This window comes from Musa acuminata, chromosome BXJ1-4 (genome assembly GCF_036884655.1).
Source record: "Musa acuminata AAA Group cultivar baxijiao chromosome BXJ1-4, Cavendish_Baxijiao_AAA, whole genome shotgun sequence".
Classification (NCBI taxonomy): Eukaryota; Viridiplantae; Streptophyta; class Magnoliopsida; order Zingiberales; family Musaceae; genus Musa; species Musa acuminata.
The window spans coordinates 12,006,163-12,032,500 of NC_088330.1; the positions used below are offsets into that span (position 1 = coordinate 12,006,163).

Below are 26,338 nucleotides of genomic sequence, written 5' to 3' on the forward strand. Positions count from 1 at the left end.
TGGATTTGTGAAGGAGTATTAGGAGGTCAAAAACAAAACAACACTAGTATGAACAGTGTAGAACAACACACCAAGATTTGCCTCCTCGTCAATCAAACAACAAATGTGAGTGAGTGATTATTGGCAAACTGTCTTCTCTCGATGATCCATTTCTCCAATTTCTATGATTGTTTTGGGATGAATCAATCAATTTCTTCTTCTTCTTCTTCTTCTTCTTCTTCTTCTTCTTTTATATATAATTTTTATTCAAGCTATACAAATTTGTTTCAAGTATATGGGGTTTCTTCACATAAAACGCAATTAATGATAGCTCAGAAAACACATGGATTCAATTAAGCAAGATAATAATAGCATCATCGTCGATACAGTACATAATAATACCGTATAAATACACATTCAAGTAAGACGAGAATACCGCATGAAATGTGTCCCCAATTCCATTTTACCTACCAAATTAAACCACGTGTCGTGTATTTGTACCCAAAGACGCGGCGTGGGTTGGTAATTGGGAATCGAACCATCGTTATAACCGACTCCTCCCTCCATCTCTCTCTCTCTCTCCTCTCCTCTCTTCCTCTCATCGCAAGAAACCCCAATGCCCGACGCCTCTCTGTGCCACGCCCCCACCTCTTCCCTCCCATCGCAAGAAACCCCCGGCATGATGGTATGTTTGAAAGACTTCGATTCTGTCTTCTTTGTTATCTTTCTTGATGTTCTTTAGTGTTTGTTCATTGGGAATATCTCGCTGTTGATGTCAACGAAGTTGTGGTTGCGGAAGCCGTGATTTAAGCGCGGAGGAGATGAGATCCTGGGGGAAGGGGACGATGCAGAACACGAGCAGGCGGCGGGGATACCTTTCTCTATCGTCGCTGTGGTCGGCGTTACCGGGCTTGTGATTCGTGGGCCGGATGTGGTTTATTTCTCCCTCGGCCCTTTGTTTCTGAGTCCGATCCGTGTGGATAAGTGTGCCGGCCAGGAAGCGCGGTGGGGGGCGAAGAGGTTCTTGGATTTCTTGGAGTTTGAAGCAGAAAATGCTGCAAGATCATCGAAAGACGGTCAGGGTTTCTTCATGTGAGTGACGTTTCCGATAATTTCTTTCTCTGGTTGAAGTTGGTTGTTGCGGTAAGTGGGCATGAAATGCTATAAATTGATGATAGGGTTCTGTTCTCATTTTTAGTGGTAATTCTAGTGGATTTCTATAGCTTTCTTTGAAATGAAAATAACCATAAAGTAAAAGGTGTAGTTCCTTGCATTCAGAACTGGTCCAAGAGTTTTGATCCAATGTGCTCCATCTTCGTTGTTGTAATGTGATAGTCCTTATCGTTGCTCAAGTTACAAGCCAAGTATGCGTGATCTGCAATCAAGCACTTGCATGAATTTTGTATGGCAGCTACTTGTCTGCATTTTTCTCTTTTCCTTGCTGCTTTCTGTTCGCCATGCTTGGAGGTTAATTTCGATTTTCTTACATTTGAATGGATTCTTTGATATTAAATTCTTGTTGACTAGTTTCTCATATTCTGATTTATTAGTCCAATTCATGAAAATGAAGTGATCCTGGTTTTTATAGCATTGCTACATGTCCTTGGGATGGTCCCATGCTGTTCGTTCTCCATGGAGTAGCAATGAAGTCTTTGTACTCAAAAAGCGTTACTATAGGCTATTACCTCTATGCCACACGCAAAACCCACTGCTGGACAACTGAATTTTCACTCGTGATTTGGATGGAACTTGTTATTCCAACTTCAATTCATGAAGAAAAGGCTCATGTAAGTACGCATGTAATTCTTTTAAGTATCTATATACTCATGCAAATATGTCAATGTCCATGTTAATTTGTGTATCTTCTATATAAAAGAGTTGAATTGCCTGTGTGAAACAAATATATGACTAGCATCGTAAGGAATATCAAATAGCTGACTAGCTCTGCGAGGTCAAGAAGTAAAAGTTGATATTTGAGAATCAAGGCAAATTCTTGAAATTTCTTTAGATTTGCAAAAGATGATGTAAGCAAATGATTTGCCAGTCAACATGCCGCACAATTTTTTTGGATATTGACTGTTTCTCAAATACGATATGCTTGGCCATATTACACCTTCTGCAGCTGTTTCTGTCATATTTATCACTTTTCAGAGATATAATTCAATTAGAATATAACTTTGATGCATTTGCAAAGTTGAAACAAGTGATATGTAGCGGCAGTTACGGCTGACTGGATGTTGCAGATAATTTTGGTTTGTCTGAGTCATTGCAATTGATTATTATTTTTCAGAATTCACCAGCACTGCACTTTTCCAGGATATATGGAGATGCCAATAGACATAAAATTTAGGAGGTTATTGGGAAAAGCAATTTACTACAGAGTTATTTGTTCGGCAGTTGATGGTTGATACTCTTACTGGAAAGACTGTGATGATTGAGAAGATATAAATTAAGGTGGTTATTCGAAAAAGGAAGTTACGGAGTTGTTTAGTCAGAGCATTTGACAGTAGATGAAAGAAAGTTACGATGAAGAAGATATGTGGGATCAAGCTTCTCTGACTTGTGAGACATCCGGATACTCTAAAGATCAAGAACAATCATGTTGCCTCCATCAAGGAGGGGATTGAAAAATATTTTTGAGCTCATGGAGACAGATCTTCACCAAATTTATCAAGGCTAATGATGCTGACAGGAGAAAATATTCCTTCTTTTTTACCTATACCAATGGCTGCACACATTAAAGTATATCTATAAAGGTCAGATCATATTTTCCGGTGATATGTTGCTAGGATCATGTGATTTAAACCAGCCATTAGCTTTAGTTTATCTCTTGACTTAGGAAAATTATAAATTTTTTTTAATGTATATTGCTTACTGCTTTTTGACTAACTTGTTGTGGTTGCAACTGATTTTCTTAAAACTAGAGAAGTTCGTCGACAATTTGGTATTAGAACTCATAGCGTCTTGGAGTTTGGATGGTTCTCTTCTTTAAGTTCCCATCTTGGATTGGTTAGAAACTGAATTCGTGATCTGCATCCTCTTGAATAGGTCAATTTACTAGGTCTTCTTTTTTGGTTTTTAGGAAACAAATATTATTGCAGCTTTGTTGTTTAAATTTCCTGTCTTATCCGAGTAAACCTTTTGATGCTTCCTCTGATCTTCTTCAACAAGAGCTTGAATTCAAGCATTGTGTAATTCACATTGTGTCAATTCACTTTCTTAGGAAGTAACAACCCATGCCATTCGCTGACGTTCCTAATGCTGATCCTTTTTGTACTGGAACTCATGGAGAACTTGTTGGCCTTTTGATCCCAAAGGATGGGTAATTGGCTGAAGAGGTTATGTTTTTATTTTGTTTGTTGGTTCTTAATTTTTTTGTGGAAATTTTGAAGAGATACAGATTTGTTGCTTTTCAATATATGTTACCTTCTATAATTACTATTCACGTGGTAGTCTCTTCCATACTTGATTGTGATAGTTTATCCTCTCTTTTTTTCTTTTTTCTTTTTTTACATATGTTTGACCTTTTTTGAATAAGATCGAGGTTTGACATACTGATATGCTCATCCATTTAAAGATTTTTTTTTTCTTTATTCTTTACATTTATGTTTGGTTGAAGTGTGAAGAATATTTTCGGTGAAATGGGTATGATAAGCTGTTAACCAATGCTGCAGATATTATCTGTGCTTTTTAAAAGTAGCCGATGTTCGTATTCAATGCTTTGTGCAGTGTGTTCAGCGTAAATTTCATTATTGTCACGGAATTTAATTCTCCAATGACTAATGATGTTATTTCCTTTTCATTCGTAAATGATTGAAATCTGGGAAGAATGGGCACACCTGCCACTAATGCTGCTTTGCTACATCTTTAGATCGAAGTATAATTTCATATTCCAAGATGACAAATAAAAATCAGGCATTTTCACTCCCCGCCCACAAAATATTACGCCACCAGATGGAGGGAGGCAGTGATGGGGAGGGACAACGCTACTACTGTTAAACAAGTGAGATGGTTTATTTTTCAATGCAAAACACCAGTGTTGATGGGAAGGATATACAGCCTTTGGATTTGGTTTTGGTTACAATCATCATCTCAAGTGAAATAAAATAAAATAAAAACTAACTATTCACAGGTATGGGTTACCTTTTTGAGGAAGAATCTCGAAGTTTAGAGGAACCAATATACTATAGTGATATCTCAACAAAACAACTGCTGCTGCTGCTGCTGCTGCTCCTCCCTAATGCCGAATTTCTGTGCAATAATGGGACGGACATCTTCAGCACCGACCAGCGTCTCAAGGAAGGGGAGTATTTGAACCAAAGCATGGTCTGATGGGTCATCAAACCAACTCTCAATTGGTATGCCGTTGTTAACATGCAAATGGAAAACCTGAAAAATAAGGGGAGAGAAAAAGGGGAACCAATCACCCCTTTTGTTAAAAATATTATGTGATTTTATCCTCCTACTGTGAAAAGAAACAGCAAAAAATATTCAACTACCGACAGTGTTAAAAACTGACAATACCTGTGGAGAATTGTCAATTATTGCGACTTTTGCAAGGTCAATCCCCAAAATACCAAGGTCCTTGGTGCAGCTACCTTCTGAGAATATGCACGATTCCCGATACATACGCTTAGAAATTATCTTGTGGTCTGGATCCAGCATGTCAAGTAACTGCGCAGCATATACGCTTTGACTAGCCGTAAAAATAACAATTTCAAACATTTGAGCGACTCTCTCAAGGAACATTTGTAGAAAAGGCCTCCGTCTTACATATACAGTATGAGTTTGCACGTCCAAGATAATAGGAAAGGTGAAATCAGCCCCATCACAAGGCTCCAGCGTAGAGTGGACAAGAGTTTCTGCAGACACACGAGACTGGGATTAGTTTCAAAACATTCACAGGAAACAAGACAACTAGATAAGATCAGGTAAATAAATAAATAAATAAATAAATAAAAAGTTCTAATGATAATGGGAACAATGAAAGGAAACAAAAATAACATCAATATAAAATGTCCAAAGAGAAAAAAATGCAACAGATGTTGACTAAACTTACCATCTAAATCAAGCACAAGAGTTATGGGCTTCCTTTGTTGTGTTTCCTTCGGCGATAGATTAGGACAACTAGATGAAACTGCCTGCGGGAAATCAGGTGAGGTTCTGGACAGTAACTGTTGATTAAACCACTCTGATACTTGCAAATCATCAGACGGACAATTTACGTCAACTTCTTGATGAGTAGCTAAGTAGAAGCATGCATCATTGGAGTTCGTCATGGTTCCTTGATTTGAATCACTATCAAGAACATCACTGGTTTCCATCGTCCTCTCAAGGAATGGCGGCATCATGCATTTCTCTGCCGCATCAATCGGTATGTCACAATTACTATACTCATAATGAGTACAAAACACATCTGAAAGATCTATGCTACCATCAAAAGGTAACCAAGAAACACTCTCTGAGGGGAATTTCAATAATGTGCAAGCTTGATAATCTGTGAAGCCACGGTTTTCATCCTCTCCTTCATCCGCAACCAGATTAGGCAAATTAGCACTTCCATGATTAACTGAAAATAAGGGAAAATTGGTGTTTATTGCATTAACTCAGAAAAGGAATTTACTACTTATGTCGAGAAAAGATTCATATATTGTGCCTAATTTTTTATCAGTACATCATGTGTTATATTAAACTTAAAGGCAAGGCAAATAGAATAATTTTCAAGGACCAGTACCTTCGTCAAAGATATTAGTTGGCTTCAAAAGAGAATCGCCATGCTCAAATTTGGTTGAGAATATTGTTTCTAACTCGTGTGGTATAGTGGCTGACGGTGAACCCTGCAGCAGCAAGCGAAATAGTCACAGGAAAATATAAAAATAAATTAATCTACAAATACACGACAATTGGAAAACAAGCATTTCAACCAGAAATTTAAATATTAACATAAAACAAACATAGTCATTCAACATCATAACTTCAATGACCAAATACAGAAACAATTATGCCAACGGTGAACAATCCCCATGAGCACTCATAGAAGTCCACATGCAACTGTCGTCTACTTGACAGCACTGGACAAGAGCCATTTGACCCACTCTTCATCCTTAAAATTTGACAATAACTGCACCGGCATCACTTGAACCTATGACAAGTATATGATCTCACCACATATACATGAAAATTCCAAAGTAATGCCTTAATGACATTATTATATTTTAGCGCACAATATTTATGAGAAGCTTGCATGTTTCCCATATCTTATTCTTCTTTGTTTCTCATGTAGAGCTGAAGTGTATATCTTTGACAACTATGATCCTACATCATTGTGTAATACAATCTTCAAACCGTTCATCTCCTAATCCATGTCTACCTACCACAGAAACATTAAACATAGCAAATTGCCATTTAGTTTCACTATTATTAAACATAAACAAGTGAATATGTCCAGCAAGATCTTCCTGGAAACAGGAAACATTTGCTGGTACCACATTTCCTCCTCAGCTTGATCAGCATGAGGTCCATTTAATAGCTAGGAATGGATTACATTGAAAATTAGAGCCAGTTTGATAATTACCTGGTGGGTCGGGTGGGAAAATCCCTAAAATTGGCACAAATTAGATAAGTATGGATCTTTCTCCAGTGCCTCAAAAGGGAAAAAGAGACAGGAAGGGTGTGGCTTTATCGTTAGACCTCCTAATGGCTCTCTGTTATTTGCAGCCACTTCACTAGGGAAATTCTAACCGGTGCCCCGAAAGAGGAATCAACATGGGTTGTAAACAATGAGGCCCAAAATATTTGTGTTGAAAATGAATAGAGGAATTTTTGTCATTTTGTATTTTTATGTTAAATACTTCTATTGACAACAGGACTACATAATTCTGAGAGAAGCTAACTGGTGGTTGATTGGCTGGCTGATCATGGGATGATGTTTGGGTCTTTATTTTTGGTCTTACTCAGTATAGCATGAGTTAGCCTTAACTGAATAACTTTATTTTATAAACATATAAAAATAAGAACATAAGAACATAGCTTATTCAGACACCTATATTAAATTCCAAGAGATTTCAATGTTTTCTGAAATTTAAACCCCTATCCAAGAAAACCCATCCCCATCAATGGTCACGTCCATATGTCACCTATTAGTGGTTTCCAGGATATTTCATTAGTTGAAGGTTAAAAGTTAAAACTAATGAAAAATTTGGATTTATCCTTAGAAGAAGGAAATGTGATTATAATATTCCTCCAAACTTTAAAAATATCATATAAATATCCTTCTCAGGGGTATATATAAAAGAATTTGACTCAAAAAATTATAATATGCCACTGAACCCTTGTATATAATGACAGTAAGTGCAACATTAGAAAAATCTAAAAATAGGGTCTTCTGCATGGGCACACACAGTTCTGCTTCTGATTTGTTGCAATATAACACGTCATCGTATTTTCCCAATTGAACAACTAACCTAATCACCTCATGCTTGTGCTCTATTTGCTCAAATAAAAATATAACCATTCGATCATTCCAATCTCATCCTTTTGTCCCAGTGATTTAAAAAGCGCTAGGCGCCAAGGTCCAAAAACACCCGAGGTGCTAGGCGTTCGCCTGAGCGAAACGAGATGTTAAAATATAAAAATATATAATATAATTAATAAATATAATTATTTAAATTAAAATATAATATTAAATTAAGAAATCTTGTAAAATTACAATATCACATTAACAAAAAATCACAAAATTAAAAACGATAATTTCAAATAAATAAAAATTAATAGTATTAAAATCAAAATAATATATTATTAATCTAATAAATAAAAATAATGTTACTAGTATACAGCTAGTAGTATACTGCTAATATATTGTTAACAATATACGAAGTGAGAATAGTGTGAATAAGAAGATCGAGGTTACTGACTGAAAGTAGCAGTAGCAGCGAGCAGCGACAGTGATAGCAACGGGAGCGGGAGCGGCGAGCGACGACAGTGGCAACGGCAACAGCGATAGCAGGAGCGACGACAATGGCAGCAACAGCGGTAGCAGTGAGTAGCGGGAGCGGGAGCGGGAGCGACGAGCGGCGATAGTGGCAGCGACAGCGGTAGAAGCGAGCAGCAGCAACAGGAGCGACGAGCGGCGACAATGGCAGCGACAGCGAGAGCGGGAGCGACGAGCAGGGTTAGGGTTGGGAAGTCGTCAGAGGAAGGATGATATCGATGCTTTAGTTGGTTCGATTGAACCAACTAAAGCACCGAAGACCGAACTTGACCTAAAATGCTAGTTCGAACGCCTGGTTTAACCCGAGTGCTCGCTCGAAGTGCCCGACGCTTGGGCTCAGGCGAGCGCTCAGGCGGCGCCTCTTTGAAGCGCGCCACCTGGAAATGAAGCGAGGTGCTCGGGCCTCACCTCGCCTCACCCGAGCGCCTATTGAAATCACTGTTTTGTCCAAATAAAAAGGAAGGCACTTTTAAAGGTTATTTTACCAAATAGCTTAACATATTATTTTCTTTATTATGGTCATTGTCTCCCTTTTTTTATTGATTTTTCAAGTCTAAGAATGTCATAGAGCGATAATAGTGGCGAATAAAAACAAATTACCTAGTAGTACTAAACATCATAATATAATGACTTGACTCTCATTCTCATTTAAGGCTAATGTAGGAACTATCTATAATACAAAATTAGTTGACAGCCAGAAGTTATAAAAACCAGAGGCCAAATCCAAGAGGCAGGTGAATTTTACAAGAAAACTATAATAAAAATCTTGGCGTCTAATAAATTAAAAACAAATAACAAACAAGAAATGATGTTGCAACCATAGAGTTGTACACGCAATGTCTAGAAAAGAAAGTAGGTACCTGTCTTCCTACAGGTAAAAGATCGGATGACAATAAGTTCCACAGTTTAGTAGAGGTTTCATTAAATCCAGTTACCACAACATTGCTTCCTGATTGTTCAGTATCAGAAGGAACTGTGCTTAAAAGGTATCCCGAAGGAACTACGCTTGAGAGGCACCCTGTAATATTAAATTTTAACATAAAACAAGCTTAGCTAGCACATATATATCTATGGAACGATGCCCTTTAAAATAATAAAGGAAATAAAATAGTTGTTTGCTATCAGACAAATAATAATCTTCGATGCAAAAAAGATGGGCAATATGATATTTAACTTTTGTTTGTCTGCACAAACAGATTGATGAAAATGAGGTTAACAATGATGAAAATGAGGCAGATTATGTCCAATGGAAAAGTGCATCAGCAGATAGTATGTCCTAACATTAAGATTCCACAGTCGTGCCAAGGAAATTAGAGTGACCCCATATTCTATCTACAGTGGCTCTTGGATTGTTACTTAAAGGTCAAATGACTTTAAGAGTAGAAGCCTACAAAAACCGGGACTTATCTTGAGAATAAATGGCTTCATCATGGCCCTCGGATTTAAGTTTCACATGGGAGTGACAAGATGAAGAAAAGGCTTGACAATATCAGGCATGCAATAGCTCACCATCTTGTTGAAATTGTATAGAAGTGTTCATCTCTGTCTTGCCTTGAGATGCCAAGCTTTGTGATGTCTTAATAAATTTGTAACGAGCACGGGCACTGCATAATCTTACACGACCTTTGTTTGATTTTCTTTTCATTCTCAGTGCTGCCATTTCAGCAAATAATATGTATCGAAGTTCACCTCGACAGGTACAAACTGCAAAATAGAACAATATGCAGTCTACTATTCAGCCTCAGAACGAAATATAAGTCATATAACTTGTGCAATAACACAATTTTCACATATAAATAGGACAAACCAGGCACAAACATGTCAAACCTGGATAAATTTATACGAGAATTAACTGCTAGACAAGAAGGTCACATACATTATCATGAATTCTTTTTCATATAGAAGACTTTACTGCTAGACAAGAAGGTGACATCATGAATTATTTCATTCCCAAAGGAGCAAATAGAAAATTTTGCGAAAAGCAAATCCAAAAAAATGAAAGGGCCAACAGAAAGAAACCATCACGAACAAGAAAAACTATCGGATTTTCCATCTCGGCGAGATCATACATGTTCTGTCTCGCAACAAGTGAACTCCAAGCGAACTTTAATTGAAAGAACAAGAAGACATCTATAGCCCGCAACAAGATGGCGCTAGAAACACATCAAAACCAAAACCCTAAAAAAAAATCGACAGACATAATCATCAGGTGTCTGAATTGAGACTAACAAGCATCAAAGATCGTCCTGAACATTACCAATTAAACTGCATAAGTTTAAAGAAAGAGCTTACCAAACCCTAACAAGAGAATAAACATCAACGAAAGAACAAAAGAAATATAGAAAGAATAGAAAATGAGAATCAACCAAAAACCGACACAGAGTAGCAATTTTGAAATCTTTTATCCCTCCAGCAAATTCAAGAAAATCAAAAGAAAATAAAGAAAAAAAAACAGTCAAACAAACTTCAGCTAATCAGCATACAGAAATTACAAGAAACCACAAATAAAATCCCCGAGACAAAGTAAACGAGAACAAGAACGAAGCCAAAGAATCCACCCAAGAATCGATCGAAGCACGCACGAAACCCACACGACAGGAGATGAATTAGACGCATCGAAGCTCCTGTGAGGCAAGAGAACAAGAAACAGAGAACGGTCGATCAAGAAAAACAGGAGCACGTACTCGAGGCAGCTCTTCGCCCTCCCTTTCTCGCTCTCTCAAGGTCCGGGAGGCGGGGGAGAGAGAGAAAAGAGGCGAAGCGAGGCGACCGAAGAGAGAGAAACCTTTCTCTCTCGTTTCCCTCGCCAATAAAGAGAAGGGCCGACCGACCCCGGGATCGCCGACGGACGGCCCTGATGCGGCGTGCTCTGCTTCTCCTGACCATTAGATTCGCGACACGTCGTTGCTGCGCTCCGAGTCAGCAGGAGGTCGCTTGGCACGTGGCGGCGCTTCACGGATTCAGAGGCCTCCGCCGCCTCCCGTTCGCAGTCCAGTGCACGCTTTCCCCTAAGATAAACGATGGACAATGCCCCACAGATAACGAAACGTGTTTCTTGGACACGTGTCGACGGGTGTAAACGAATTCGAAGCGATGGTATTCGGTGAGACTTGAGGGAGAACAAGGCAGGTTGATAAGTTCACTCCGCTTTGTGGTTTTTCTTCCATCGATCGGTCTACGCCTATTCCGCGAGAGAAGAAGGATGGAGTCCGAGCGAGAAAAGAAGGGGACATCACGAGAGCCGCAGTTGACCGTCGCCGGCACCTGACGTGCACGGTGCTATTGTACTCGTCGGCAAAGAAAAGAAAGCCAAGTACAGAAAAAAGAAACATACGGTGTTGTCTTGCTTGCTACACTACCTATTACTCAGCAAAGACGACCAATGCTTGTCTTTAGTACCACATCGCAAAGTTGTGGTCGAGGCCAATGTTCTCAACTGGCTGGCCACGAATGATACTATTACTCGGGTTTCATCTGACGAAGCTAATCGGACTATCAAGGCCAGATTAGGCCCGGCCCATTTCGTTCATCAGACGAAATCTAGGAACTAACCCATGCAAAAGCAATTAGAATTAGGGTTTCATTTTTCAAAAGCCAATCCGATCCTGGATTTAATTTTCCCTTTTTGGATCATAGAATTAGGGTTTCTTCATCTATTGCGTCGAAGCATGAATCCTAAAACTTACGAAGCTATACATGACATGTTTTATGTTCATGATCTCAGACGGTAGCAACAAAAAGGATCGTTCCCAGCGACAGCAAGCATATATTAATTGCATCTCCTCAACATGCATGAAGAAGATGCTGCAAAGAATTTATGGTAGCCATTTGATCTATTTTACTTCAGCACACGAAACTAAGAACGAGTTCTGGCGAAGAGTTAGCATGTAAAGAAGCCATTTTTGTCAATCGAACAACGACTCGAGCTGTGACTACCTCTCCTGTGTACAGGCCGCTGATGGGAACGTGTACTGCACACAACAAATACAACCAGCTGATCATACATATATATATATATATATATATAATAATTAAGGGTTATATATAATGTGTGAAGATAATGATATCGTATGTTACTTCGTTTGACGTCTCACCATGCCAATACTACAGATGAGGAAACAATGTGTCATCCACGAAGAAATCAAGCAGCCAAAGCAATTGTTTTGAGCTTCCGGAAGCACAATCTCTGCAGTGATCTAATAGACATGAACACGCCACAACAAACTCCGTTTACCAAATAAATGCCAGAAGACGATAGTGTCGATCTCATCTCATCATCTATTTTTCCAAGAAAACTCTCGCCATTTGCTATTGCAGATGAAATGTGAGATGAGCTCTCAGTCGTAGTGGAGAAGAATTAGGCACTCGGTTATCTCGGCAGATTTTAGCCTCGAGAGTTTGCTACGTTATCTCAAGATATTAAAACTAGATTCATGTACAAGAAAGCGGGGGGGGGTCATCGCATCATACAAAAATAGAGGTCTAAAACAAGAAGCTGCAGTAGTGAAGCCGTATCCATATTATCATGGTTGGCCGCCGTGAATGAAGGAAGGAATTATGTCTTGCAGGAGACCGTAGTCGGGGAGTTGGAGCTGCTGGAGAGAAGGCGGCAGGTTCGCCAGATACACATTAGGGTTTATGTTCGCTTGCAGGCTATTGTCATTGTTCAGTTGGTTCATCTGCTGCATCACAAGATTCTGGCAGAAGCTGGTCGACATCGCCGAAGGAGGTGGTAACAAGTGTGTGCTCCCTCTGACTGTTGCGGGGCATTCGTGAGCATGTTTCCCTTCGTAGGTGGTGATCACGATTCTTGGATTCTGATAAGATCTCTCCACCCTCTTCTTCACCGGGCACTTCTGTGTCGTGCAACGATAGTAGCTCCTGCAACGCACAAGACACACGAGCATCGTCACAAGAAGCGATGGCTTCGAGAAGCAGAAGAGGATATATGTGAACTCGGGACCAATTTGGTTGACTAACCTCGGGTAAGGGCTGTTCTTGACTGCTTTCTGGCCGTATTTCCTCCACCGATAGCCGTCGTCGAGATGATCGACCTCGCTTTCGGTCACGAAAGCAAAACGGGGATCCCTTTGCCTTTTCTCTCCTTTCTTTTTGCTTTTGTTCCTGCTTCAATGGCGACGCAGCAACCACGAGACAGAGGTGAGTGATGCAACTGCTACCGGTTAATTCTTGTTCATGGATAGATGCCAGAAATGAGAGCGCGGTAGATAGAATTCATGTGGTTCTTTTAGTTTGTTGGTTTCGAGAATTTGAGATCCGTATGCATTACTGATCTCTGATTGAATCCCAAAAAAGGAGCTCGAGGGAAGACCTTTGGGTTCGACAGAAACAAACAAGATCCAGTCAAAAGGCTTATAGCTAAGATTCCCAAAGGTGAGAAAGAAAGGGGGGAAGAGACCTTTTCGGCTTCGAAGAACCCTTAAGGGTCTTGTTTTGTCAGGTAAGGTGGGAAGCCCTTGAAATTTTATGCCGATAGAACAAGGATCAATGGAAAGGTCTCCAGAAAAAGCAAATAATGCATGCTATTGAACTTTTCTACTTCGAATCAATCCACCTATAGAAATCGATATGCGTGCAGGAGAAGAGAAACTGAAGCTTACACTTTCTCGGACGTGTCACCCCCTTCCTCTTCCACCTTGACCCGTTGCTTCTCCACCTCCTCCTCCTGCTTCGGCTCATCCTTCTTGCACCGCTCGGCATCTTCTTCGCCGGCGGCTTCGGTGGACGACCAGGAGGTCGAGGAGTTAGGCGTCATCGGGGTCGCACTTCCACCGCACCCGGACGACGGCGTCATGCTGTTGCCAGCATTGCCGACATCCGCCATCAGTTCACGGGACGACGCCATCCCACCGGGAGCAAGCACGTCAGACGGCGCCGAACACGGTAAGTCGAAAGCTCGAGCGAGAGCGCCGTAGTCCATCATCGAGCCACGCAACACGTCGGTGAGGCTCACGGGCGGCGGTACCGCCCGGGGGCCGAAACCGCGTGGATCACCAGCACTGTCGGTGGCGCCGCCCGCTGGCTTCCAGGAGACGAGCGACGACAGCTCGTCATGCGACGGGAAGCTGAAGTGACTCCGCTCCTGATCTCCAGACATGGGGAGAGCCCGGTGTGAAAGAGATCGGAAGAGAGTAGTGTTGCGTGGTTTCGGTGCAAAGAAACGGGGAGGAGGGAAATGAGCGGAGGGGAAGGACGCCTCGTGATCTATAAATGTCACCTCATTCCATCCAATTTGTCATTTGGGTTTCATTATCTCGTCGGCTTTCTTTTGACACGAGGTGGCAAACTATGAGAATGACCGAATCATCCGAGAAATTTTGCTTGGCGGTACTTGCCACGGGCCCCACCACACCTGTATCTCGCCGTGGGAATGGAATAATCGTCCCGGGGCACATGGGACTGAGTCAACGACGACGGGACAACTGGCTATCGTCGGTCGCGTGGAGCGGCGTGGGTTAAGCGCTCGAGAGAGGACAGTGGTCAAAGGAGGTTGATACCGTGCTTCACCCTTTCCGCGGCATCGACTGACGCGTGCCGGTGGGGAAGCACCGTCATTTGACCGCCCCCCTTCGGCTGATGCTGACTCGACGCGTGGATCGCGTCGCCGACGACCTTGGGGGGCGTGATGGTCCCCCACCGATGTGAGCGCCCGGGAGTTGACCGCGGAGCGCCCTCTAGTCCCTTCGATCGGACTCGGACGATCCTGATGGTGGGATCCAGAATGCGTGAGACCCCACCCCACCCCACCGGCTGCGGGTGTGGAGCACGTGCATGCACCCCCAGTGCTATGGTCTCGGCCGTAGTCAAGAACGAGCTGTCTCCGTTGGGACGTACAAGACAATGTTTGGGTGGCAATTCGCTGGGTTTCCATCGACCCAAACACGGAGCTATTCATATCATAATTACTCCCATCTCGATTGGTCTAAAGCGTGCTAAAAAGATAAATGGATTTCCCTATACATATTGTTAGATATTTCCATGTAGTTCCACTCATCGATGACACAATTGAGCTCGACTAAAGTACTCTTATCCTTCTCAGCTCGTGACCAATAATTCACTTCATTCAAATAATTTATAGCCAAGGAATCAATGTTGCGAGGTTTCTAATGATTTTTAGATGTCGATTTTCAAGAAATAGTATAATAATATATAAACAAGACAAGCCTCTGTGATGGCCAATTTCTTATTCATGCATCATCTGAAACATAAGTCAACCGATGCAGCGATGCAATCTTCTCGCTTTGATCTCGCACCACCTGCTTAAACATGTTTAGATTTCAGGAGAAGAATAAAATAAACATCTTCAAAATTCACGAGCAGGAATTGTATTTAGTTTGAACTTTTACTGGTGCTTAGGTTTGACTTTGTTGCAAGGTCATGCAGGTCTCAGATGTTTAAAGTATACATGATTTCCCAACTTAATCCAGGATGAGGCATGCACCTGTTCCCATCATTATAAAATGACTAGAATATGCTCTAGATATATTAACTACACTTTTCTAGTGGCAGCAGTTGCATGCTGTAACTCATATTGTAGTTGATAGTGGGGGGTGGAAATTAACCTCATAGTCAAAGTAGGAGACCCCCCTAAAAGGAACAACAAGATCACATGACATAGTAGCATGAACAATAATTAATGATATAGGTGTTGCATAAGGAGGGCTATTGGATAGGATTTTGATGGATGCTACCTAAGCAATCTTGACTTCTCGAACTGGTAGTGCATGCAGCATAATTAGAGGATTGAGACTGAAGAGGAGCCCTTCATCCATGTGTTTGGCTCCTTGTAAAACCTTGTAATCTTCTTGTCTAGCCCTGAGTGGATCTACCCAGGCCACTACTGTTCTCTTCCAGATCTACCTAAGACGAGTTCGCTATATACGCTTCCATAGCATGGAGGTGTTTATCGAGTCCAAAGATGCTGCTGTATTCATGTCGCTGCTAACTCTCGACACAAGAAGATGAGAGGGAGTTGCGGTCTATCCCGTGGAATTACGTTCATGGTGTTCGTCATTTCCATGTCATGTAATTCTCGTCCACTAGAGCGATGGAAACCTAACAGGTAGCGACACAGTGATCGATGCGTCCAACTCGAACCTACCCTCGACCAACCTTTCCGAGGACGGATCACATGCATGCATGACGTATCAAACTGCGCCAAGAGAAGTGTATTCCATATGTATATTTTATTTGCCTGTTCTGGTGAGAAGCCATTCATGCGACGGCAAGAGAAGTGTATTCCCTGATGTATACCTTCAACTTGGGGCGGTTGCTTCGGCTCTACGTCTACGTCTTCTTCTCTCTTTTGAGAGAGAGAGAGAGAAGGGATGAGCCTGAGATTTTTGACCGAGTTGGATGGGGTGGAATTTGGCGGTGGTGTTTGGTCTGAGGACGTCTCCATCGGAGGTGGAGCGCAGGTACGTGCTTGTTAGGCTTTTGAGCGACCACATCGCGCATGAAAGAGGTGGGAGTATTGATCATGAGATGGACCGCTTTTGTGGCTTCTCCCAAGCCATCATTGTTGTCCATGGTTTTGATGGCCATGGTCAAAGCAAAGTTGATGCAAAAAGTCATGTAGGCTGACGCAAATGGCAATCAATACATTGTTGCCTCCCGATGATTCGTGTAGTGAGAGAGTGAGAAGGGGGTTACGGTTCTTTTTGTTTTCACACCAGTCTACTAATATTTAATATAGTGAATATTACATCTCTACTGCATCTAAACCTATTTAGAATTTAGAGAGAGAGAGAGAGAGAGAGAGAGAGAGAGAGAGGGGGTTGAAGTAGCAACGTGATCATGTGATATCAATTGTTGGGTCTTTCTTCTTGGTTCTAATTTAAGGCTTATCCATGCTATTGGGAGTATGAAATAGACATTTTGCCCATGGAAATGAGAACATTTTCATAGCAATGCTGCTGCTGCTGCAAAGAACAGCATAAACAGCAAAATCTACTACAGAAGCCTAAGCCTCTCAGAAAGATTATGGCTATCATTCAAGTGGTAAACTCGTTAGGTGAAAGGAACTCTCATCAGCTTTTGCATAATTGTTTCATCATCGACTTCCTACAGTGGCAGGTGGATCGAACATCGACAGAGCCTCGATCATCCTTCCATTACTTTTGCAGTTCATGCATCTGTGTCCCACCACATACATCCCATTTGTTTTATGCTGCTGCTGAGGTCTCTTTTCTCAAATAACTGCGCTATGGAGTGTGAATCTGATTCTCAGAAGCAGTAATGGACCACCATAAAACAAATGACTATTTCTAATACAAAAAAAATGCTGAGAGACCATTCATCAAGCCAGTAATCCAACTCGTGCAGCTTGGACCATGCCATATGTCTCCTATGATTGGCCTGTTTCAAATAGTTTTTCTTCAGCAAGTTTTGAACCGTGTGGATACTGTGTATGAGAGTGAGTGAGAGAGAAGGTATGGACTTGGTCTAAACCCTAAAGAGCGGTATAAGACTGCTCCCACCTAATCATCTTTTACAAATGGCATAAAGCAGAACAAGTGGTGTTGGGCAGCTTTGCATTGAAGACAGTACAGTGGGTTCCAAGGAACAGGACAAAGGACACCCAAAGTCAAGGATGACCCCTGCAAAGGTCAGCTTGCAGCCCAGCCCCCATCCCTTTCTCACCACCTCTTTCTTCCCCAATTATTCCTTCACACCATTAACTGCTATGTCAAACCAGTAGCCGCTCCAAACAGGGCTCTGCTCGCCACGGAAAACTTGCATTTGTTTATTGGGGAGTCCATACGCGGCTGCACAAGCTTACATGATGCACGTCAAAGATCGTTAAAGGTCTCAATAATATATGCGTAGCAGGTTGGTGCCGTTCCCCCATAATAAATAACGACCTTTGACTCCTCCTTATCCTCAAGGAAATTGATGGAGGAAGAATCTTTCCTGTAGACGTCTCCCGGTGATTTCACACTGCAGCGAGCCAATTATTAGAGGAGTTCAAGATCTTACACTTGCCGATCGAATCTGTAATCCCCTTCTTTCTGTTTCCTGGCAAATATGATTTGGATCAGAGAAACGCCAACAAAGTTGACACTGCTGCCAATTATATGGCACACCGATCGATGTGGTCGAAAGTTGAAGCCTTTTTGTGCATACGTGCATGTGATTCCAATCTCGCACTCCTTTGAACTCGCCGCCCTGTACTTTATTCAGCATCCGATTCAGAATCCCAAGACTACAGGATGTCTCTCTCTCTCTCTCTCTACTCTGCATTGGATTCCGGATTAGGAGGGTGTCACCGTCAGCTTTCATTAGAGAAATATCTTCTTGGTACGTCAGTCGACATTGTTGAAGGGAAAAGATGTCGCGGGGTCGAAGAGAGAGAAGAAACACGAGGAGTGAGGTGATGATGACGTAGCGCTGCGGTAAGCGTGCGTTAGTCTTCGTGGAAACACCGCCGCAGTTCTTCCGGACGCAACGTTATCTGGAGCGGCAGAAGCAATGAAGAGGCACCACCTGCAAGCACAAAATTAGTATGAGAAGGACGGAGAAGCAAAAGGATCGTGGATTTTTTGTGGTGTGTCTAACGAGAGACCTTCTTCTGTTTGATCGAGTCAGCAGTTCGTCGATAATACCTTAAATTCATCTCTGGAGGATTCTGATGGTTGATACTATTGATTGTTCTGTCAGGACTTGTCCACAGTGTGAAGTGTTTAGGTCACAGCAGATACATTGCAACAAGTCATTCCGAGAGAAACATATCTGCAGCATTCGATCTTACATTCATGCAACCCAGACATTAATTCTTACAACTTGAATAACACATGAGAACATATGTTTGTGCAATGCAAACCGGTGCATTTGAAATTGTTCAAATCAAGAACAGATGGCAAGAGTTGAGGTACGGATATACACTTATTCAAGGGTGAAAAAACATTGGAGACAGCAGCTCAAGCTTCCAATTCTAATAGAACAGACAAATATAATTTACAAGCAATGAATTTTCATCTAATCCATCTCCGGGTTTCATCCCACTTACTCATAGTCATCAGATTCCTCGGAAATCTCACCGCTTTCCTGCAAGATAATATAGAAAGGGCATTAGGATCCATACTAGAGAGGCCGTCAGGAGGAGGGTAGGCAAACAACTTGGAAAGGGACCTCTTAAAAGATCACCAACCTTTCTCTTGATATATGCTGCCATGGCCTTCTCAAACTCAGCTCGTTTTTCTGTAGCTATGTCATAGTAGGCAACCTTTTCCTAGCAAACAACGTAAAATAAAACTCAATGAAGTCGATACTAGCTTTGCCTAAGCTGCTTAATTCCGCTAAACATGACATGTAGCACATCGTACCCCTGAGAAATATTATTTTCCAGGGTTACAAGGGTTCTAACCAAAGTCACAATGTTCCCTTTTCTTACATATCATTTTGTTTTGATAGAAAAATCAATAACTAGTGTAATAGTCGGAAGACTTCACATACTCATTTCTGTCGAAAATGACATCATAAAAATACTTCAAAAAGCTTTTACACGAATCATTGAGTTAATAGGCAAATTATAACTTGGCTTTTGAAACGTTCTGCCACTTCTTGGTCCAAATTGATTCGTACATCAGAGAAGCCACATTTTTGCATTCAAGCCTAATAAATATGAATCCAGTTTATGTTGGACTAAATCATCTATTTCATATAAAAAAGGTCAACTATTCCGGTTGCCGCCAAAATCTAATAAATCTTTATGCTCAATGAGCGTCTTTATCAAGATGGGATAGGCAATCTTGGTTGTTCATGTACCACAAAGAAGAAAATCAGCAATAGCACAAACAGAATATATGAAACCCAGTTTCAGCGGGAGAATAGATTTCTTTTATGTGGAAAAGCCTATAAAAGAAGTGGTGATGAATGGTTGACGGGAGAAAGAAGGATTACACTTGAACTTAAAATTCATATAAATCATAAATGATTCTTATGTATTACTTCTGCAGAATTCGCTGACACCCCAGAATCAATAAATACTGCATATATAGCCCACTGCCTGCTCTTGTTTCAAATAATTCCTTCACAATTTAACTGAACTTTGTAAATCGTCACAATGAATCTTCTTATCCAATATCACACATATGTATTTTTTATCTTGATTTGTATCATATACAACTCGATTGCCTAAATCTGCAGAAAAGATGTCAAGATCTAACCTCAAATGACATTGTTTTCCACTTCTCCCCACATGCCTTACCAATCTGAAAGTTAACAAAAAAAAAAACTGTCATGCAATATAAACAATATAACTCAAATCAGTTGAAACATAATCTACAAGTATTATGTACATACATCCCGCATGGATTTGACATTTGGATTTTCTTGTTGGTAAGTCTTCCGAAAATCTTCCCTTCAGAACAAAAACATGGTTCTTTTAACACATTTATTCGATTGAAACTAAATTTTCACAGACCACACCTCTAAAGAAATTTAACATTCAGACTAAAGACAAAGAAGTAAGAATTATCATCAGTTGACAAATTGGAATAAGGAAACGAGGTTAAACATACCGATATTAGAGTAACAAGTATAATCAAGAACTGAAAGATTAAGGATGAATTATATACAATATCCACTTATTGTGACTGGTTAAAAGGCACGTTTTATCTTAGGAAATTAGAAAGCAACAAACATATAATTCATATGGAAGAAGCAGCATACTGAGAGCAACATTCATAAGCGAAAACCTCTCCCCTGATATTAAGTCCTGATCTCAGTCCATAAGCAGAAAAAACAATTAGTCTCTAGTTCCTTCCACATGAATCCTATTATAAGAAAAGTTATTAGCTTGTTTCTTCCTATACAACAACTATTTCTCTAAAGGCTTAGAAACTAAGGACGATTATGTGAAAATCCCACATCTCATTGACAACCTTCAAGATTAATTTTTCAAGGATCTTTCTAAAAGAGAAAAAAAATTAGAACATGAAGCTTTGTATCTAATTGCAACAGCCTTTTGCATGGTAAAGTAACATATATACCACTAATGGCATTTATGTCAACTCAGTTCATCATGATAATAATCACCAGTAGCTCCAGAAGAATCTTGGTTTTCACAATTACGACATACAAGTCGTGGAGACTTCTTAGCCTAATCTCATCCTATTACCCTCTAGTTCAAAATAAAACATACAACCCACAAAAAACAAACCATCACAGAAAAATACCTTTGCCATTACCCACCTGGCATTGAAGTGTATATCTGCCACATATGATGTTATGAAGTGTCATGTATATTCTGGCAAAATGCCATGTCCAAACATAAAGCACCACACAGATATCATATCAACAACTTAGCCATGGGGAGAAACTGAGTCGGATGATTCGTCTCTGTTTTTGTATCCACTCAGAGTTGGCTATTGTTGTATAAATGCAGAATACAGTACTTATCTAATGCAAGATTTTTTGATTGTTTTTCCCAAGTACAAAATTTTTCCCCTCCATTTTCTTATCACACTTAATGTGAAGCCAACCTGACCAAGACATATGCTTGTAACTTGTAAGTTTGACTTTTTGAGTTCATGCCGCCTTTGTTATTAACTCATCTGATTAATGCATATTTTCACATAGATGTTCACCTTAAAATCATTTAGTTTCATGTTTATCCATCATCAGATTAGTATTCATATTCATGTTAAACAAATATGGATACAAAAATTAGTATCCATTTGATATGCATGTCAAGATCTAATCTGCAGACTAAAAATGGGTACCGGAAATGGGCAGGGGTTTCCCAATTCCAATCCATTTTCACCCCCAAATCGGTTTCATACATCACAAGTGTGGAGAGAAGTTGTAATGGATTATAGGGTTTGATGGGTCTACCGTTATAAGTAGTAACATGCCATATCTCTTTCTTAGTTCTCACCAATCAAATCTATATCCAACCAATCTCAAGATAGTGGCAGTAAAGTCTTATACCGAAGCCAGTTCAGGTTGCAATAATCGTCATTGTCTCAAGAACGAGTCTTACCATGTTTATTAGTATCCATGTGTTCCACCTACAATATAAGTCGATGCAAAAAGGCGAAAGGTATGGTCTCAAAAGTTGTCTGCAAGTATAACCGTTCATTCCAGAAATCATTAGTAAGAAAACGAATAACAACCAACTCTAAACCTCAATTAACCTATGTTTTTTTTTTCTTTTTTCAATTAACCTATGTTGCATTCAGTCAACCCAAACAGAAAAAAGACCAACAAACCATCCACTACTCATTTGGGGCTGTTCTCTCTCATGCAAAGGCAGCCCACAAGTGCAAAATAAATCTATTTCTGAAAATTTGAAATTACGAGTACCTTATCCGCTTTTTGAATTAATACAGCATTTTTTTTTTCCTTGGGAAAAAAATTACGAGCACCTTTGTTTCCGTAGGCTGATAATTTGGTAAAAAAAAAGACAAAGCTATGAACTCATAGTGAGGATAACAAGTGTGGGTAACTCGGACATGACAATATCACATAGTATGGGGGACAATCCTAAACTTTATCAAACCCTAGAACGCTTCATACCCGCTCCAAGCAAAGATATGATATTATACATGAGACTTCTGAACACTCAGCCCTACTGTCACAGCCTTAGTTGGAATTGCCTAAGACGTGAGGCACCCTTGCGGCAAAGACGCGAACTTAGCTTGCGTTGCCTAAGTCGCGCTTCGCCCTTGCGATTTGCGTCCGCAAAGATCAGCCCGCAGGTCCCGAAGGACCTGTAAAAAGAGAAAGTTGATTAGTTCAAAGAACGAGCGACGGACAAGTCCCGACGTCTCACGAAAAGGGAAAGCTTTACAAGCAATTCAACGAGCACCTTGCGTGCACAAGAGAAAAGAGGGAGAGAGGGAAAACAAGGACTTTAGAAGGTTGAACGAGCAACTGCAAGTCCACAAACAGCTGCTCACCGAGTGCCGGGCGCGACAACAAGTTCTCGTCAAGGTAATGTGCGAACTTGCGAAAGATTGTTCAACGCCCGACACTATACCGAAGCCCCATCCAGCCTTGTGCCACCCAGGGGGTTCCAAGGGGCTGAGATGGCTGACGTTTTTGTGAGCGGAGGCGGACTGCAAAAAACAGCCCGTGGCACACGAAAACGGAGCTGTTTTTGGGCTGTTTTGCTCAGTTCGGTGAGCGGTCGTTTTGTAGCGCTGCAACTTGTTTGAACTTACATTTTTACAAGCAAAATTACTCAAAACCAAGACAAAACATGCTGCCAAGCTGCTGTACATGTAGATGAGAGCGACGAACGGCTCGTTGAACGGAGTTATTGCGGGTGCGCGACGACCGTTCATGACATTCTCCCCCACTTAAACTGTCGACGCCCTCGTCGACGCTTGTTGGTAGTTGTTGATAATTGTTTCTTCATGTCGCAGGGTGTCTTCGGGCTCTCAATTGGCTTCAGTTCGGGGAAGCTTTCGCCACTTCACCAAGTACTTAGTCTGCTCAGCTCCATTGGGTAGCTTTATCTTGCGATCCGCTAAAATGGTTTCAACTCGCTTCTCGTAGGAGACTCTGGTGGGAGGTAGCCGAGTTGGAACACTTCGGGAAGCATCTTGCGAATCCGAGTGGTAGGCTTTTAGGTTGCCAGCGTGAAGAACGTTGTGAATTTTGAACCACGACGGCAGCTGCAACTTGTAGGAGACGTTGCCTACCTTGCTGATAATTGGGAAGGGCCCTTCATACTTGCGCACCAATCCTTTGTGGACTTTGTTCCTAAAGAATTGGTGTAATGCTGGTTGGAGCTTTACCAACACCAAATCGCCGACCTTGAACTCTTGTAGTCGCCTTCCCAAGTCTGCCTACTTCTTCATCCTTTTTGTCGCCTTCTCCAAGTAAGCCCGCGCAATATCTGCATTTCGGTGCCACTCCTTTGCGAAGTGGCAGGCTGACGGACTACTCCCAGTATACCCGATTGCCATGGTGTGAGGAGTTAACGGTTGTTGTCCTGTAATGATCTCGAAGGGGCTCTTGTTGGACGCAGAGCTCCACTGCAAGTTGTAGGAGAATTGGGCAATGTCCAACAACTTCACCCAATCTCGTTGGTTGGCACTCACATAGTGCCGAAGATATTGCTCCAGGAGCGAGTTTATCCTCTCGGTTTGGCCATCCGTCTGGGGGTGGAGGCTTGTGGAGTAGTATAACTTGGATCCCAACAATTTGAATAGCTCGGTCCAGAATCGTCCCAGGAACCGAGCATCTCGATCACTGATGATATTGTGCGGGACTCCCCAATACTTCACTACATCCTTCATCATCAGCTTGGCCACCTCCTCTGCTGAACAGTGTAGGGGAGCAGCAATGAAAGTTGCATGCTTTGAAAATCGATCGACTACCACGAGTATCGATCCGAGTCTCCCTACTAGTGGCAAGCTTGATATGAAGTCCAAAGAAATGCTCCCCCACGACCTTTTTGGTACGAGCAACGACTCTAAATGTCCCACCGGCTTCCGCTGCTCCGCCTTGTCTTGTTGGCAAGTGAGGCACGTTCGAACATATTCCTCCACATCAGTCCCCATCTTTGGCCAGTAGAAGGCCCTCTCCACGAGAGCCAACGTTCGATGAATACCTGGGTGTCTAGCCCAAAAGGAATCATGACACTCTCTTAAGAGTTCACGCCTCAAATTGTCCACTCGAGGAACATAAACCCTATTCCCTTTTGTGTACACGAGTCCCTCTTGGACCCAAAATCGTTGTGCCTTGCCTTCTTTGATGAGCTGTATCAGGATAATTGCCTTGGGGTCACTATACAGTCCATCCCTGATCCTGGAAAGGAAGTTGGAGTGCAACTGACTTGCTTGGCCTCTGCCCTCCAATTGTACGACATTCACGCGCTCCACTTTCCGACTCAATGCATCGACCGCGACATTTGCCTTTCCAGGCTTGTACTCCATTGCCATATCAAATTCAGCCAAGAAGTCCTGCCATCGTGCTTGCTTTGGGGAAAGTTTCTTCTGCGTTTGGAAATAGCTCAGAGCGATGTTGTCTGTCCTCAGCACAAATCGCGATCCGAGAAGGTAGTGTCACCAAATTCGTAGGCAATATATCACCGCTATCATCTCCTTTTCATGCACTGGGTACCGCCGCTCGGTCTCGTTGAGCTTGCGGCTCTCGTAGGCCACCGGATGACCCTCCTGCATGAGTACTCCCCCAATAGCGAAGTTTGAAGCATCTGTATGGATTTCAAAAGGCTCTCCATAGTCCGGCAATTTGAGTACCAGTTCTTCCAGAACAGCAGCCTTCAGATCTTGGAATGCTATTTCACATTTGTCGGACCACTTCCAAGACTACTCCTTCAGCAACTCCGTCAGTGGAGTAGTACACTTTGAATACCCCGCTATGAAGCGTTGATAGTAGTTGACGAAACCAAGGAAGGATCTCAACTCTGACACCTTTTTTGGAGTTCGCCATTCCGCAACCGCTTACACTTTTGATTTGTCTATCCGAATGGTACCATCACCGATTCGATGCCCCAAGAATAAGATCTCCGTTTGGGCAAAGTAGCAGTTCTCCCTTTTCACGAACAAAGCGTTCTCCCTGAGAACCTTGAAAATTGTCCGAAGGTGCTTGACATGCTCCTCGAGCGTTTGACTGTAGACGACGATATCGTCCAAGTAGATGACCATGAACTTATCCAAATACTCCTTGAATAGCTGATTCATGAGAGTGCAGAACGTGGCCGGAGCGTTGGTTAAGCCGAAAGGCATCACCAAGAACTCAAACGCTCCATACCTGGTCACACAGGTAGTCTTCACTTCATCGCCTTCAGCAATGCACACCTGTCAATACCCCGACCTAAGGTTGAGTTTTGAGAAATACTTGGCTTTGCCCAACTGGTCAAACAAGTCCGCGATGAGCGAGATGGGATACTTGTTCTTCACTGTCACTTTGTTGAGAGCTCGGTAATCAACGCATAGTTAGAGGCTCCCATCTTGTTTCTTTTGGAAGAAAACTAGAGCTCCGAATGGTGCTTTAAAGCTGCGGATGAGACCACCGCTTAGCAGTTCACCTAACTGCTTCCTGAGTTCTGCCAACTCTAGCGGGGGCATGCGGTAGGGTGGTCTCACTAGAGGCTTCACTCCTGGCTCCAGCTCGATGTTGTGATCCAGGCCTCTGCGTGGTGGAAGAGTCTTCGGCAACTCGGGTGGCATAACGTCATTGAACTCTTTCAGGACGTTCGCCACCACAGCAGGTTCTTGAATGGCCTTCTCGTCGAGTGGCTCTAGCTTCATAGCAGCCACGAATGTTAATTCACCTTTTCGCACCCCTTTCTTCAGTTGCAATGCCGATATATGTTAGGGTTCCTTGGTTCCTCTCCGAGAGACGGGAACCACGCAGGGGTCGTCACCTCCC

General features: G+C 41.9%; 3 protein-coding genes and 1 long non-coding RNA gene across 7 annotated transcripts in view; 1 reads left to right on the plus strand and 3 right to left on the minus strand.

Annotated features, from left to right (window-relative positions):
• Positions 1-525: 525 nt before the first annotated feature.
• On the plus strand, positions 526-3,836 carry LOC135649251 (uncharacterized). The gene is made up of 4 exons (XR_010501206.1): positions 526-664; positions 764-1,071; positions 1,568-1,766; positions 2,296-3,836. It is a non-coding gene; the product is annotated as an uncharacterized LOC135649251 (long non-coding RNA).
• A 133-nt stretch (positions 3,837-3,969) lies between these two features.
• Positions 3,970-10,811, minus strand: LOC135649240 (uncharacterized protein C2F7.02c-like). Of its 2 annotated transcripts, XM_065167452.1 has the most exons (8): positions 10,654-10,811; positions 9,479-9,673; positions 8,830-8,987; positions 5,714-5,816; positions 5,414-5,548; positions 5,039-5,338; positions 4,504-4,841; positions 3,970-4,368 (listed from the first exon to the last, which is right to left on the minus strand). In XM_065167452.1, the coding sequence occupies exons 2-8, from the start codon at positions 9,627-9,629 to the stop codon at positions 4,177-4,179; spliced, it is 1,377 nt and encodes a 458-aa protein (XP_065023524.1). In that variant the 5' UTR covers positions 9,630-9,673; positions 10,654-10,811; the 3' UTR covers positions 3,970-4,176. The 2 variants fall into 2 exon arrangements, with proteins under 2 accessions (XP_065023524.1, XP_065023516.1); XM_065167444.1 differs by having other exon boundaries at positions 5,039-5,548.
• A 1,360-nt stretch (positions 10,812-12,171) lies between these two features.
• Positions 12,172-14,204, minus strand: LOC135649258 (WRKY transcription factor 71-like). 2 transcript variants are annotated; one of them, XM_065167463.1, is made up of 3 exons: positions 13,591-14,204; positions 12,950-13,096; positions 12,172-12,850 (listed from the first exon to the last, which is right to left on the minus strand). In XM_065167463.1, the coding sequence occupies exons 1-3, from the start codon at positions 14,085-14,087 to the stop codon at positions 12,493-12,495; spliced, it is 1,002 nt and encodes a 333-aa protein (XP_065023535.1). In that variant the 5' UTR covers positions 14,088-14,204; the 3' UTR covers positions 12,172-12,492. The 2 variants fall into 2 exon arrangements, with proteins under 2 accessions (XP_065023535.1, XP_065023540.1); XM_065167468.1 differs by having other exon boundaries at positions 12,950-13,093; positions 13,591-14,202.
• A 4,588-nt stretch (positions 14,205-18,792) lies between these two features.
• Positions 18,793-26,338, minus strand: part of LOC135649267 (high mobility group B protein 14-like) — a 10,721-nt gene continuing 3,175 nt past the window's right edge. The window contains exons 2-5 of one of the 2 annotated variants that reach the window (XM_065167483.1): positions 20,294-20,351; positions 20,158-20,202; positions 19,140-19,214; positions 18,793-19,036 (exon numbers count right to left, since the gene is read on the minus strand). In XM_065167483.1, the coding sequence (XP_065023555.1) occupies positions 18,995-19,036; positions 19,140-19,214; positions 20,158-20,202; positions 20,294-20,351 (220 nt within the window). In that variant the 3' untranslated portion in view covers positions 18,793-18,994. Of the gene's footprint in view, positions 19,037-19,139; positions 19,221-20,157; positions 20,203-20,293; positions 20,352-26,338 lie in introns of both variants that reach the window. The other variant, XM_065167474.1, reaches the window with a different exon arrangement.